Source organism: Protomyctophum bolini (genome assembly GCF_963924005.1).
Source record: "Protomyctophum bolini genome assembly, chromosome: 17".
NCBI classification, from domain to species: Eukaryota; Metazoa; Chordata; class Actinopteri; order Myctophiformes; family Myctophidae; genus Protomyctophum; species Protomyctophum bolini.
The window spans coordinates 18,676,456-18,690,260 of NC_137878.1; the positions used below are offsets into that span (position 1 = coordinate 18,676,456).

At 41.8% G+C, this 13,805-nt stretch overlaps 3 protein-coding genes across 4 annotated transcripts in view; all 3 read right to left on the reverse strand.

Annotated features, from left to right (window-relative positions):
* Window positions 1-857, reverse strand: part of s100s (S100 calcium binding protein S) — a 3,730-nt gene extending 2,873 nt beyond the window's left edge. Inside the window, exons 1-2 of one of the 2 annotated variants that reach the window (XM_080787511.1) lie at window positions 744-857; window positions 392-489 (exon numbers count right to left, since the gene is read on the reverse strand). The gene's annotated coding sequence lies outside the window, so the exon portion shown is untranslated. The remainder of the gene's footprint in view (window positions 1-391; window positions 490-743) is intronic. The other variant, XM_080787512.1, reaches the window with a different exon arrangement.
* A 1,885-nt stretch (window positions 858-2,742) lies between these two features.
* Window positions 2,743-10,689, reverse strand: s100u (S100 calcium binding protein U). The gene is made up of 3 exons (XM_080787765.1): window positions 10,384-10,689; window positions 7,070-7,200; window positions 2,743-6,471 (listed from the first exon to the last, which is right to left on the reverse strand). The coding sequence occupies exons 2-3, from the start codon at window positions 7,187-7,189 to the stop codon at window positions 5,995-5,997; spliced, it is 597 nt and encodes a 198-aa protein (XP_080643891.1). The 5' UTR covers window positions 7,190-7,200; window positions 10,384-10,689; the 3' UTR covers window positions 2,743-5,994.
* Window positions 10,690-12,099: 1,410 nt separating this feature from the next.
* On the reverse strand, window positions 12,100-13,250 carry s100a11 (S100 calcium binding protein A11). Its single transcript, XM_080787601.1, has 3 exons — window positions 13,103-13,250; window positions 12,712-12,872; window positions 12,100-12,256 (listed from the first exon to the last, which is right to left on the reverse strand). Exons 1-3 carry the CDS (start codon window positions 13,245-13,247, stop codon window positions 12,122-12,124), a joined length of 441 nt encoding a protein of 146 aa, XP_080643727.1. The 5' UTR covers window positions 13,248-13,250; the 3' UTR covers window positions 12,100-12,121.
* Window positions 13,251-13,805: the final 555 nt, after the last annotated feature.

The following is a 13,805-nucleotide window of genomic DNA, read 5'->3' on the forward strand; positions in this document are numbered from 1 at the left end:
AAGATGAGGACAGAGGACACCACACTAACTGGAAAATCTATAGGGGTCATCTGTCTCCATGACTGACACAATACAATAGAAAACCATGGAGACCAAAATGCCACCAGTAATACAATATTGAGTGAAAAAATAAAGCATCTTTGGTGCATATAGTTAATATGAAGAGACAATCTTCACATTCAAGTATAACGTTCAAGATTTTTTTGTTGTTGTAAATAGCAGCAATGTGAAACAAGAAACACATTATATAAATATATACACATAAAATACACTAGAAATATTATAATGGTAAAGATTTAGCTTAATGGAGCTGTTATTACTCAATCTTTCTTTATACATTATTTCTGTTGCCACATATCTTAGAATTAACTTTGCCTTGCCATACATTTACCTGATGGGATTATGTTGCTTAACGTGGAATTAAATATCACTATGAAGCAGTAGAAACTTGTCCTCACAGCTTTCCTGTCCCTCCAGTTCAGACTATACCTGCTCAAGGGGGAAAAAAATCTTTCAAAGAGTCTCCACTGATGATGTCTTCAGATGTCCACCTTCCATTCAATAACTGGCATCTCACTACTCTCACTGACGGTGTCTAAAAATCTAACAACCGCATATACTACGGATTCACTGCACCTGATGATGAAATGCACGTAAGGCCTCCCTTAAGTAAAGCAGCAAAACAGATATACAGTACAGGAGAAAGTCTATACACTACAACCCATCCAAGCTGTCCATCTTACCTGATTGGTGATGGAGGGCCGCCTTTGTCTTTGAAATAGGGACAGAGACAGAGCCAAAGAGGAAGACGGATGGGGAGAGAGTGTGCCAGCAGCTTAAATATCACTTGACTACGCCGCCCCCCGCCCCCCTCTTGCATCGTACCCACTTACGTATGTATACCTTGCTTGTGTTTCTTTATCCTCCCTCCCTCTTTCTCACCACATGCATGCAAGCACGGACACACACACACACACACACATGCACACGCACACACACACACACACACACACACACACACACACACACACACACACACACACACACACACACACACACACACACTCACACTCACACACACACACACACACACACACACACACACACGTACGCACGCACACGCGTGTGAGCGTGCGCACACACACACACACACACACACACACACACACACACACACACACACACACACACACATACACACACACACACACACACACACACACACACACACACACACAGGCACACACACACACAGTGTTATCATCACATTTATTTTTAATTTATAACTGACCATTACACAGACTGATTACATAGATTAAGCAAAAATTATACAGCACTTGAGATGAGGCATTACATTGGCATAGCGTCTAGGGATTTTGTCATTTTGTATTTCTGGACACGACTAGGTGAACACACAGTAAAAATGGGGAGTTTTAATTGGGTCCATTCTGACACTGTATTTTACTGCATATAGGACTCAGTGAAAACACCCATCATACTGTAATTGGCAAGAGCTGCGGCACAGCAAATTGGCTCAGATAGAAAGAAGAGCCTGTGCGCGTATATAGTACATTCTCCATGGATATATCTAATAAATCATACTGCATTTCAGCACTCATTGGTCTTGAACAGAATGGCATTGGCATGAATGTATTGGCCATTGGGCCACTACTGTGATTGATTAGATATACCTGCCTGCTTATAATACAGCAAGGAGGCTCTATATTGATCCTGGCTGCAAACACTGCTCTGTTCAGCACAAGTCTGTGTTAATACATAGGCATTACTTTTATGTACTACGCCTAACAGGGCACATCTGTGGGATTATCTAATTAGGACAATACCATGCATTATACTATTTGAAGAGCCTAGTCCTTCCACGCGCCAGATTGATGCGATCCTCCTGCATACCCAGTCAAGGCAGAGTAGTTCAGGAGGAGCGGATTGTATGGCCTTGACTTGATCACCCCGGCAGGGTCACCTGAGTGAGGGGTATGATGTTGGGAGACCCGAAACCCTGATGACCTTGGGATACATCACTGAAGATACGTCCCAGGTGCATCCATGCGATGTATTTTTGTTTTAGAAGGCCAATTACTCATTTGTCAGAATTCAGAAAACCCCACCCATTTGGTGCTGCATGTGTCAGACTAAATGCTTACAACACGTTACATCCAAGGTTATAATAGTTAACTAAAACTAACAAATAAAAATAAATCAAAAACCGATAACTAAACTGAAACTGTATTGTGTTCACAAAACTAACTAAAACTAACTGAAATTATAGACAAAATACCCTTAGTTTGAAGAAAGAGACACAGTCCAATATTGGATTATTTTCAATATGACAGCGAGAGAGACGCAAATAAGTGCCTTTTGGAAAAGGATGGTCGTAAAATATGCAGAGCACGTCGGAAGGGTATAGGTCTATATTGTATCGGGCATTTGTGGAACGAGCAACACAGTGGCAAGTGGTTGGTATTCACCCTTGCCACAACAGCTTGGTTTGGTATGGAACAGTATCTCTCTCACAGGCAAGACAGAACTTGTCATCATTAAAGGCAATCTCAATGCAGTGAGAAGATTCTGGAGCCAGTGATGATCCCATATCTTCAGAATCTGGGACCTAATGCTATCCTCCAGGATGACAACGCTCGCCCCGTAGAGCCAGGATCACAGAGTACCTCCAAAATGTAGGAGTGGAGAGGATGGAATGGCCTGCCGCCATGCCGTGAGTCCAGACCTTAACACTGTGGGAGAGTGCAATCATCCAATCCACTAAGCAACTCAAAGCAAGTGCAATTTTGGCACATTTTTGGGGGACGCTCACGTTTAGCTGTGTTGCTCATTCCACGAATGCCCGATCCTTACAATCTATAAAGACTATATCTCGTTGTACAGATTAAAATTATATATAACATAATACCAATTGGCATTATCAAAGTGGAGAAAAAAGGACCAACGTTACATTTCTGAACTTTTGTTGCCGAGTTTATATTTTTAAATGGTATATTTTTTTAGGTTTTATTACACAATACTTACTCTGATCTTTTTTAATCCTATACCTGACAAATAAACCAGAGAAAAACTAAAACTAAACTATAACTAAACTAAAATTAAGCATTTTCACCAAAATAAACCCGTTCTAAAAACCCAACTGAATTAGAAAAAGAAATGTCAAAACTAACTAAAACTAAACTATAATGAAAAAAACAAAACTATTATAACCTTGGTTGCATCAGTGTAACTAAAACTAACTGAATTAGAAAAAGAAATGTCCAAACTAACTAAAACTAAACTATAATGAAAAAACCAAAACTATTATAACCTTGGTTGCATCAGTGTAATATCTATCAATGCTGAGCTACTGGGTTGCGAAGTTAGAAACTAAACATGAGTCAATGTAAACAAAATGCCAGAGGCCTACATTTGAGCGGGAGGCTGGCTGTAGAGGGTGCAAGCGAGTGTAGTATCTTATCACAGGGCGTAGCCGTCGTACCTTATTAAGAAGTAGTATTCTGCTGTATAAAAAAATAAAAAATATAATAATGAAATGGGTTAATCATATACAGTTCCCTAAATGATTCTAAGAATCCACAAGATTCTATTGGATGGTTGACTACAATAAATCATGCAGGAAATGCAGCACACAAAGAGGATACTGTATAGTGACAAGCCTTGTGGAATTGCCGTATGAATACGTATTTACAATGGGAGTGTCCCGCAGTGAGACATGGTGACCTAACGTCCCACTAGAATAGGGTTTTTTTGTCCCTGCCTATTTGCCGCTGGAGAGTTAGAAGTGCCAGGTGCTGTCACAATACATACAGGTGCATGTTTTTGGTCGTATGCCCAAAATGTGCTTTAGCACTGTGCAGCAGAAGCCTGCATGCAACGTGAGCCTTTTTTCTTCTCCCCATTGTTGCATTATTGACGAGCAGACAATTTACCATTACCATTACCAATTTATCATTAACCTCAAATTAACAAATTGTTTGCATATAATGTGACAAATAACTACCTTTGCTCGAGACTTCAAGTACTCTCCCCATAGTGGTCTAATTCATGAAAATATACATGTTAAATGTTAAATATAAAATGTTAATACAAAGCTAAAAACGTCTTAGTCTTGAAGAATGACCACTATGTAATGTAATACAATGGTACTGACTGTCTGATGACATTGCAAGTACAGTATACCCAATAGTATGCTGTTGATAAATTCATACTACCAATTGTCATGGCTCAGTATTCAGTCTTTTGCTTATGAGACAAAATGAGTTGCCCCTCGGCTGTAAAGGCCAGTTTGTGCAGAGCCCCAGGATTACTTTCATGTAATTGTTTGTGTCCTAGGGTGTGTTGCCCATTTATTGCATAAGCCAGTGGATTAGCCATTGGCTCAAGAGATCCAGTTTCAGGGCAAATAGGTTCTCCCAACAGAGCCAGTGGTCATGAGTCGACCAAAATCAAACATGTAACACTGACCAACTGGTTCCAGAACCAAAGGAAAACAATTGAGAAAATGTTTTATTTTCTCTCTAAAAGAGACACCAAAACATTTGTTCTGCATTGATATTTCAGTGTGAACCAAACATGAGTTTCAAATCCTCAAATATAGGACCTAGCTCAATGGACAGAGCGAGGCATTAGCTAAACCCACTGGCATGGGTTAGGGTTCAATATAAGCTGTACCCCATATTAAAAACCTGGGTTAGGTACATATTTATGGCACTGTGAGATGCACTGGATAAAAGCTTCCATCTAATGACTGATGTTATGATTTTCATGGGTTCTTGAACCTAGTCATTAGCATGCATGGAGAACTTCCTTAGCTTGAGGGGCCATCCTTTGTAACCATCCTACTGCTGTGGGGCTACTTTGAATAGCCAGCTGACCATAAGGGTCGCCTGGTGTGGATTCCAGCCTGGGGCCTTAATTATTTAGCCTGGGGGACAACAACAGTCCACACCTGATCTTCCACCTGCTAATACATTGCTGACTGAAGGGCATCTACAGGCTGCTGTGAACCCACCAGAGAACTATTTATTTAAGATATAGGATATAATTGGTAGAAGCGGGAAATATGGACTTCTAAATGGAGCTGAAGTAACAATGCACAAATAAGACGCTTTGTTTATTGGCAACGCTAAGTCAGCAGCTCCATACAGAAAATCTGGGTAAAATGGAAAGGCAGAAATAGTGAGAGATTAATAGTGGCAGGCAGATTTCAATGCATTCATTGTCAGCTGGATGCATAACGCCTGAGTTATACTTAGTTGCGTGATGGCATGTCTGTGTTGAAAATAGCTGATCTACAAGTTCACAACACGTTGCAAAGCAGACAAGCATGTAGATTGCCATGCATGGCATGATGCGCAAACAAGTATAAATAAGGTATAAGTTACACCAAGCAAACCTCTATTTTAAGACTGATGCAGAGAAATTTGAACTGTACAGTGGAAAGTCCAGCAGTGTGGTGGAACTGTGGAAAAGCCCTCTGTGTTCCAGATAGGGAAAGACCCATGGAGAAGATTGAAGCCAAATTAGCAGTGCTGGGAGTGCTGGGTAAATTGGCTGTTACTGACAGTACATTGACAAATTCAGATGTCAATACACTGGACGGACTAATGGCTTACATAACTCTATTTCACAGGCACATGTGCTATCTGCTATGTGCTGTCATAGTATATCATTGTAATGAGGTAAGTGTGCTTTAAAGTGGCATGTACTTACATGTCAACATAGTGGTAAGCACTGTAAGGATTTTAGTGTCATGCACATACATAAGTGTCACATAACAAATATTCAGAGAGATCTTTGGAGCTGGATTTGTAGTGTTTGACGATTAGTGTATGTTGTTTCCAAATTGTGCATTTCTGGAACATATTTTGCGTCTTATTAGTGGTTTAGCGACTTAATTTGGCACTGTATGTTACAGTACATAATGTAGTGGTGTAGGTGTGTGTGTGGGTGTATTAATGACTGAATTGTCCCCTATGACTCTGCCTCTGTCTTCTTCTCTCCCTCTTCTGTAGTTTCGGCCGGGGTCTCCCCAACCTCCTCCACCTTTGGTGCCTCCTCCGCTTTTGGTGCTTCTTCTGCCTTTGCTGCCTCCTCTGCCTTTGGCGCTTCCTCCACCTTCTCATCCTCTTTCACCTCCTCTTCTGAGGCTGCCACTGCTGCTTCTACTGGCTTCTCCTCCTCCTCCTCCTTTGCTACTTCAGGTTGCGTTTGCTCCTCTGCTGCTGGTGGAGATGCCTCCTCCTCTTTCTCCGGGGCAGGGGCGCTCTCTGCCACTGGCGCCACCTCGGCACTCTGGGCCGGCTCGGCCTGGGACAGCATTTGCTGCTGACTGAGTGAGTTTGCCAGGTAACCGATAAGCTTCATGTACTCCTCGAAGCTAACCTTGCCATCTTGGTTGGCATCCAGTCCTTGACGCATCTCCTTTACTGCCTCTGAGCTGTCTGTATCCTGAGTGCACAAACACCACGCGCACGCATGCACGCACGCACGCACACACACACACACACACACACACACACACACACACACACACACACACACACACACACACACACACACACACACACACACGCACACACACACACACACACACACACACACACACACACACACACACACACACACACACACACACACACACCATGAGTCAAAGACGAGACAGAATGATGATGATAATGATGCTAGTACTACTTCTACTAATGATCTAATGATGCTACTACTACCGGCCTCAGCAAGGCTATTTTGCATGGTGGATGCAGGTGGATGATGACTGTAATCCTATCTGGGATTCTCTCACTGGTGAAATCACCAGATAGATTGACAGATTAGTAAGTGATCCATGATCAGTTGCTTGGCTTAGTAACAGCAATCGCTCTGTCATTCTATCATATCAGATCCCATTCCCCTATTGGACACAGCCAACAGACGGCACCCATCGCATAGGTCAATGATCTTTGGACTTTGACACTCAAAGGTTAAGGTACATGACTGTGAGATCACTGAGATGGTAGTATCAAGTTAAGAGGGAGCGCCATGCTTTCCTAACCGTCAAAATGCTGCCGAGCTGAGTCTTGACGAGGCTCTGGAAGTCCTTCCCTCCCAGACTTTCTTTTCCCTTGGTGGACTTGAGGAACACCTTAACCACTGTCTGAATGGCTGCCTCCATGATGCCTCTCACTGTGTGACAGGGGAGAAATGTAGACAAAGGAGGTTGAGACAAGTAATAACATAGTGAATGTGTGTGCACTGTGCATGGGGGTTGAGAGAGAGAGTGAGACTGAGACAGAGAGATAAAGTAGACAGAGGTCAAGAAAGTACTGAGAAAGACAGAGAACATGGAGGGATGGGGGGTTGGACCCAATATATGACATTTAATGAGTCACAGAAACCACAGCAATTCAGACTGAACAAAATAGTTCGTCCTGAACTGGAAAAAAGGGGGACCCGCAGAGCGATCTCACTTACAGTAGAAATGTATAAACCCTGACGGGAAGTACTGAGTGGAAAAAGAAACAGAGGATGTCCTCCGGGCCGCGTGCAAGGTCGTTTCAGGTGTTGAGTCTGGCTAAGGGACGGGCGGGCAGATGTCCGTCGGTGACGTGAGACTGACGGCGAGAGTGAGAAGTGGTCTGATTGAGAGACAAGCTGTGATGCACAATGGATGTACTGATCTTTGATAGGATATCTGATCTACTGAAGCCACTATGGAGAGCTGGGCTTCACATTACCCAGGGGATTACCTACCACCTGTCTCGTCTTCTTTCTGTATCCCTCTCTCTCTCTTTCTGTACGGCTGTCTCTCGCTCTTTCTCTTATGAACTGTCACTGTACCAACCTCACATTTAGCTGCCTTTACCTGTATGAGTGAGTGAGAAATAAACCCCTCTTGATTCTCTTTCATTGAAACTCTACTTCTATTGTTTGTTGTTCTCCTACTGTAGTTATTTTTTCTATCCAGTACAAAGTGTGTGTGTGTGTGTGTGTGTGTGTGTGTGTGTGTGTGTGTGTGTGTGTGTGTGATAATAACAAAATGTGCAAGTATGTCTGTGGGCCTGACTAACTGAACGAGCTATGGTTCTCATTAGCTACATGAGATTTATCCATCAGATATCTTATAGTGCACCTATATAGTGCACAAAATACAACACATGCCAGTGGGTGACACATCCATGCAGGAATGCCATTCATTGCTGTCTGTGAACATCACTTAGACAGGAATTTACAGGCGAAACTCAAGCTAGTTTGCCCCAAAGCAGTGAGGGGTTTATAAGGCAGCCATTCCCGTCTATCAACTACAGTATTTAAATGTGACAAAACAAACAGCACCGTATTCCACTAGGAAAACAAACACACAAAATTTCGCTTTTAAACAGGATATACTGTATGTAAGAATCACATGAATGGCTGTAGGGCTGAAAGGTGTTAAAAAGATGAATCAATAATGTGCACAGGCTGCAACTGCCTCTCAGTCTGTATTTTTTTATTCATTCATTCACTGTTTTTAATTAAAACCATTGTGGCCTGTTCATTGAGGAAATCTGAGTAATAGTAGAGTAATTAATTATAGCCTTTAGTAACAGCCTGGTCACACACACTCAACACCACCTCCCTGACTCTCTTGCATACCGGTATATGCCATGCAACAACGGCCAATTAGGATCCATGCCAGTTAGCTAATTATGCCATCAGCAGGCAGGACGACACTACAGACGCCAAAGCTACAAGTGAAGGGTAGCTACAGTTTCAATGAACACCTGACACATTTTAGATTTAATGACTGTCAACCACAACCATGCAGCCAAAATCTCTTTAACTGTGATTCTGTTCTGAGTCTGACCCACATGCACTTTTCTGAATGAGAGCAGCCTACTAATATGCTATCACAGCGCAATTATAGTAATTTATAGTGTGTGTAAGAATATCAGCAGAAGCAAATGTTATTATAGCCAAGCAATTGGGTAAAATTACAGTGCAAATAAATGAATAGTCTACAATGTAGTCTACAATAAAATAAATGTTTGCATTTTAGTTCTTGCACTGTTAGTTCACTGTTAGTTCTCAAAATTTCAGGGATTTTTGTGGATTTCTTTCAGCAAGGCGCACCCCTGACACACCCTCTAACTTAAATAAGTCCTGATGAAGCTTGGACACAAAGACCAACGTGCCTCTCTCCAGGTTAGTTTGGCCCCGTCCGAAATTCCATTCTCATATTTGTATCGTGTAAATAATTCATAAAACTGAAACCCCGTTAGTCCGCACGAGCTACCGGTATACTAATTTTAACTAATGAATTCAGGTTTCCACTTCCATTCTCCCACGTCAGAAGCCTCGTTTGTCCCTCTCAGAGTTCCGACAAGCGACAAGGACCAACTAATTCTCGGTATTTGTGTTAAAAGGCCAAAAACAACCGCGCAAATAATTAAATACAATCAGAGGTCTCCCGTTTCCCTCCAGCGCCCAAAGGAGATTGAGTGTTACGTTTCCAAATGGGCGAATATGATACGGTACGTGCGCAGGGTAATGACAATACTACCGCTGTGTGCCATGAAATATTAACAGAGGAACAAGTTAGGCTGTGGCTATAAACTGCATAGAGCAGACTTACATCGGCCGTCTTTAATCTTCACCTTAGAAACACAAACGAGGTGATGTTCACAACTTCACACATGATGTTCAAAATGCTATCAACAGTTGCGTGCCACGGTGCCAGCCTGCCAGGTTTTGTCATCGATAAGGCAAGCCAGCTAAGTAGGCCTATAAACTTGACATATTTTATATAACAGCAGCCCTTTCTCTTACGATTTAGTTTTACATAAAAGACAGGGGCCGGCGAAAAAACCCTAATTATAGGCCTATAGCAAGTTTTCAATCGGGTGGTCCTGATTATGGAATGCATAGCCTATAGGCTATTATACGCAAAGTTGTGGTTCTGCGCAAAGTTGCGCCTTTACGCATGGGACTGGTGCCTATATGGCTATAATGGAACAGGCCATTATGCTGAGATCAAAGTCTTAATTTTCTTAATTTTTGGTAGACTACTGTACAGCTACTACATTGTCGCCTGTATACGTTAACAACTTGAATACCTGATCTACTAATGTTCATTTAAGTATATGAAATAATGCTTATTGATTGACAGTTTGTCATACAGCCTAGGCTTTAATGAAACAGCAAACATAAGGATTAAAACTTAAGAAGTCCTCGATGCCGTCACTGAACCGTACCGCTGCTTGTCCGGAGCTGCTTTCGGGAGAGATGGCTCATGCAAGAGTATATCGAAACGTGGCATAAAGGACGAGCTTACGGTAGTTAAAACGGAGCAAAAACGCATTATAAAGTATAAAGACGCAGATGACTCACCATATAACGCCTAAAGGACAAGAGATGTGTACAAATGTGCCCAAATCTGCGGTTCTTCTGTATCTTCTCCGCCTTTCTACGCTGCTTTGAGAGCAGTGAGAAGTTGCCAAACTAGTAGGACTGCAGAATCTCTTCCGTGATTTAGTTTTTTTTTCTTCTTAAAACTTTTCCCCCTGACAAGTCAAAGGGCGTGTACCTGGAAGAGTGTGAAGGAGAAGGGAATAGGAGAGCTATAACTTTTAGGGACGAGCAGGGGGAAACGCTATCACAACTTTTGACACATATCTCTCTTGCCGTTATCTTTGGCAGTGGCACCAGTTGTACAAGTTTTGGTTTACGTCACTTACTGTACGATCTGAAAAGTTTTTACACCAATTATCCGCGCTTGTGGGAGTTGTGGCTTGGAAGACTATCTGGCAGAGAAGGAGCGTTCAGAACTGGCTGTATGCGGGGAAAACGTTTAAAATTTAAATGTACAATTCCCCCTTTGTGTGTGTGTGTGTGTGTATGTGTGTGTGTTTGGGGGGCACTACATGATTACAGGATATAACTGTATTTCTGATGGAAATGGCAACTTTGGCAAGTAATGCTTCTGCTACTGGGCTGCATGGGTTGTAGTGTGTAAAGTGGACACCTATTTTGCTTCTATATGTGGCCTTGCCATGTAGGCTACCCTATAGCCAATAGCTACAGTACTGTAGGCCATAAACGTCACAACACATTTTATGTTTTTTATGTTAGCCTCATCAGGCAATGTGGTGAAAATACCATGGTCCTGCAAAAGTGGCACATAACCCTGCCATTATTAACGCTTCACATGCAAGGCTTTCAAATGTAATGACTCCATTTGATAAAAAATAAGTCCTTGCTTTCTGTCCTAATGTGACCTATTATAGGTGGATACCACGCTGTGTCAGTTAGTGCCACTATTTGTTGTTTGTTTGCTGACTCATTTGTCTGTGGTCACACCCACTGTGGCACCTTACTGTGTTTAATTTGGATACAAAGTCCACATTTTCTTGCCTGCAGGGGTAGAATCAGAACTGTATTTTCAAACTCGTTTAGAGATGTCTGCTGCTCACAAGAAGAAAGTTAGGCTCGAACTGAACAGCTGGTGAGCAAGCCCAGACAAATAACTCTGTCTAGACTTTTGAAATCAGGCACAAGTGACTGTAGTAGTACCAAGACATTTATGCAACAACACAAAAAAACACACATTGTAATTAAGTAGTACTCAAGTACCCATCCTTGCAAAATCATTAAGCCCTTCCAAGCACACTGAGGTGGATTTTATGAATGGTTCTTTATATCCCCATTAGACAATATTCAGGCCTCACATTATAGACAGCAAAGCCATAAAGTTGTATTTTTTCACAGCAACTTTATGCTTGGACAGGCATCTTTGTATTGGCATTGAAGCCTGTGGAACAACAGCAGGCCGGATGGTGTAGTTGCGGGTGAAGCAGGTCCTATAGAATTACAGACCAATTGTGCCACTAAATCAAGGCAGCGATACACTTTGCCAGTGAACCATAAAAGACAAAGGTTCAAGTGTTGGAAAGTTCAAGAATGAATCCTTTAATTCCTTGTCCTCTGTGTTCAGCAAATGCTTAATAAAGCCTTACACGTGTAGGGCTGTCATGGAGATTAAATAATAAAATGGCAGGTCAATTAATTTCGATTGTGTTGCACATTTTGTCAAAAAACACAATTCAATGACAAGGAATAGGCAGAAGTTTTATTGGTTGAAGCCACCATGCTTGCCAGCCAATTTCCCAATCAGCTGCCAGAACTCCAAGAAAGTCAGCTCCCCATCGTTGTTCTCATCTAATGAGCCCATGAGTTGGTCGATAGCTGCTGGATCACTGGCATTCTGCAGAGTAGAAACATTGAACCATTCAAGGCTACTCTGGTTTCACCTGGATTTCACACATATAGTAGGAAGGATCCTTCAAATGACTGTCCTGCCATCTAATGGTCTATTATAGTACTAAATATAAGTCAAATACCTGCTGGTCATCATTCCACAGGGAAATAGGTTAACTCTGAATAAATTCATTGATTACATCATTGTAGAATGCAACATGTAAAAGTGCCTCACAGTATTGTAAATGTACAAGGTAAGTATCCCCCCCAGGCATTTCTTGTCTAAATCGTGCTATTATCATACCTTGAACAGCTCCAGACATATACAAAATTTCATATGCATACTTGCTACATGTTTACATGCATGTTATGCACGTATGTCAGAGGGCAATCAAGATAACCCTCAACCCACAATGAAGAGAAACAGATAGTTATCGACTGTGGACATGTTGAGAGTCCTACCTTGACAAAGTTTGGAAGTTGAGAAATCACCAGACTGTGGAACTCCTCTTTGCTCAGCGTGTCTGAGGACCCATCTTTACCAGCGTATGTCTTGAATTGAGAGACGAAGACGTTAATGGCAGCTTCCATTATGCTACAGGTGGAGTGTAATGTAGATACTGAAAGAAAAACAACACACAATGACAACATGGCTGGGTGTTTTCTTCAGTCCAATTAACAACAAAGATGACATGAGGACAAAGCATGCAACTACAAAACGGTACAAAGAAGTAGTCAATACTGTATAAAACCTTGTCTAAAGAAGTAAGCTGGAAGACTAGAATCAGAATCAAAACCAGTTTGTAGTTCTAGCTCCCATTCCAGGCTGGGAGGTAGCAGCAAGGATCTCACCTAGAGTTGAGGTGTGTTGCTGTAGAAGCATGTAGGTACCAAGAACGTTCTCTCTGAAATAAATCTCTCAATTTATTCCCTTCATCTGTTGTCACTGATGCAGACATCAGCGGAAAATCCACATAACACACCCTCTTCTCCCCCATCCAGCAGTGACCTTATCTCAGCCTGATTTCCATTACAGAGAAGAAATGATATAATAAAAATTAGTGCTTATGTTATGTGTGCGAGTGCGCACGCGCGCACACACACACACACACACACACACACACACACACACACACACACACACACACACACACCCCCCGTATTGATGACAGGACAGAACCATGTCAGCTTACTTTGTTTGCAGCGCAAGGGATTTACAGATAGGCATACTGTAGCATCTTTTGTCAGGTCATTCTAATCAAGCTGCTGAATCAAGCTTGAATAAGCACATATTAGCTTATACTCAACACCTTTCAAATCAAGTCACGTGCTTATTAGAAGATCCGTTTAATTATATTTCTTGTTCTCATTATATTTAGAAAGTATCATTGGTGTCACCTCTTATCAATGGTTATCCTCAACATGTCAAGATCAGTTGTGTTGTTTGGAAAAAAGAAACAATCTTTTGGAAGTTGTTGACAAAATGTGCCATCACTTGCTCTCATTCATTCACTTTTTGCAAATATTGTCTATGATGGATAACATTTTTACAGCAT

What these genes read in the sequence shown, in the direction of transcription:
- s100u (XM_080787765.1), bottom strand. Translation starts at nt 7,189, where the DNA reads ATGGAGGCAGCCATTCAGACAGTGGTTAAGGTGTTCCTCAAGTCCACC. An exon ending in AGCTCGGCAGCATTTTGACG is followed by an intron (nt 6,472 to 7,069) that starts GTTAGGAAAGCA and finishes TTGTGCACTCAG; the next exon opens with GATACAGACAGCTCAGAGGC.
- s100a11 (XM_080787601.1), bottom strand. Translation starts at nt 13,247, where the DNA reads ATGGGGGAGAAGAGGGTGTGTTATGTGGATTTTCCGCTGATGTCTGCA. An exon ending in AGCAACACACCTCAACTCTA is followed by an intron (nt 12,873 to 13,102) that starts GGTGAGATCCTT and finishes TTGTTTTTCTTT; the next exon opens with CAGTATCTACATTACACTCC. An exon ending in AACTTCCAAACTTTGTCAAG is followed by an intron (nt 12,257 to 12,711) that starts GTAGGACTCTCA and finishes TCTACTCTGCAG; the next exon opens with AATGCCAGTGATCCAGCAGC.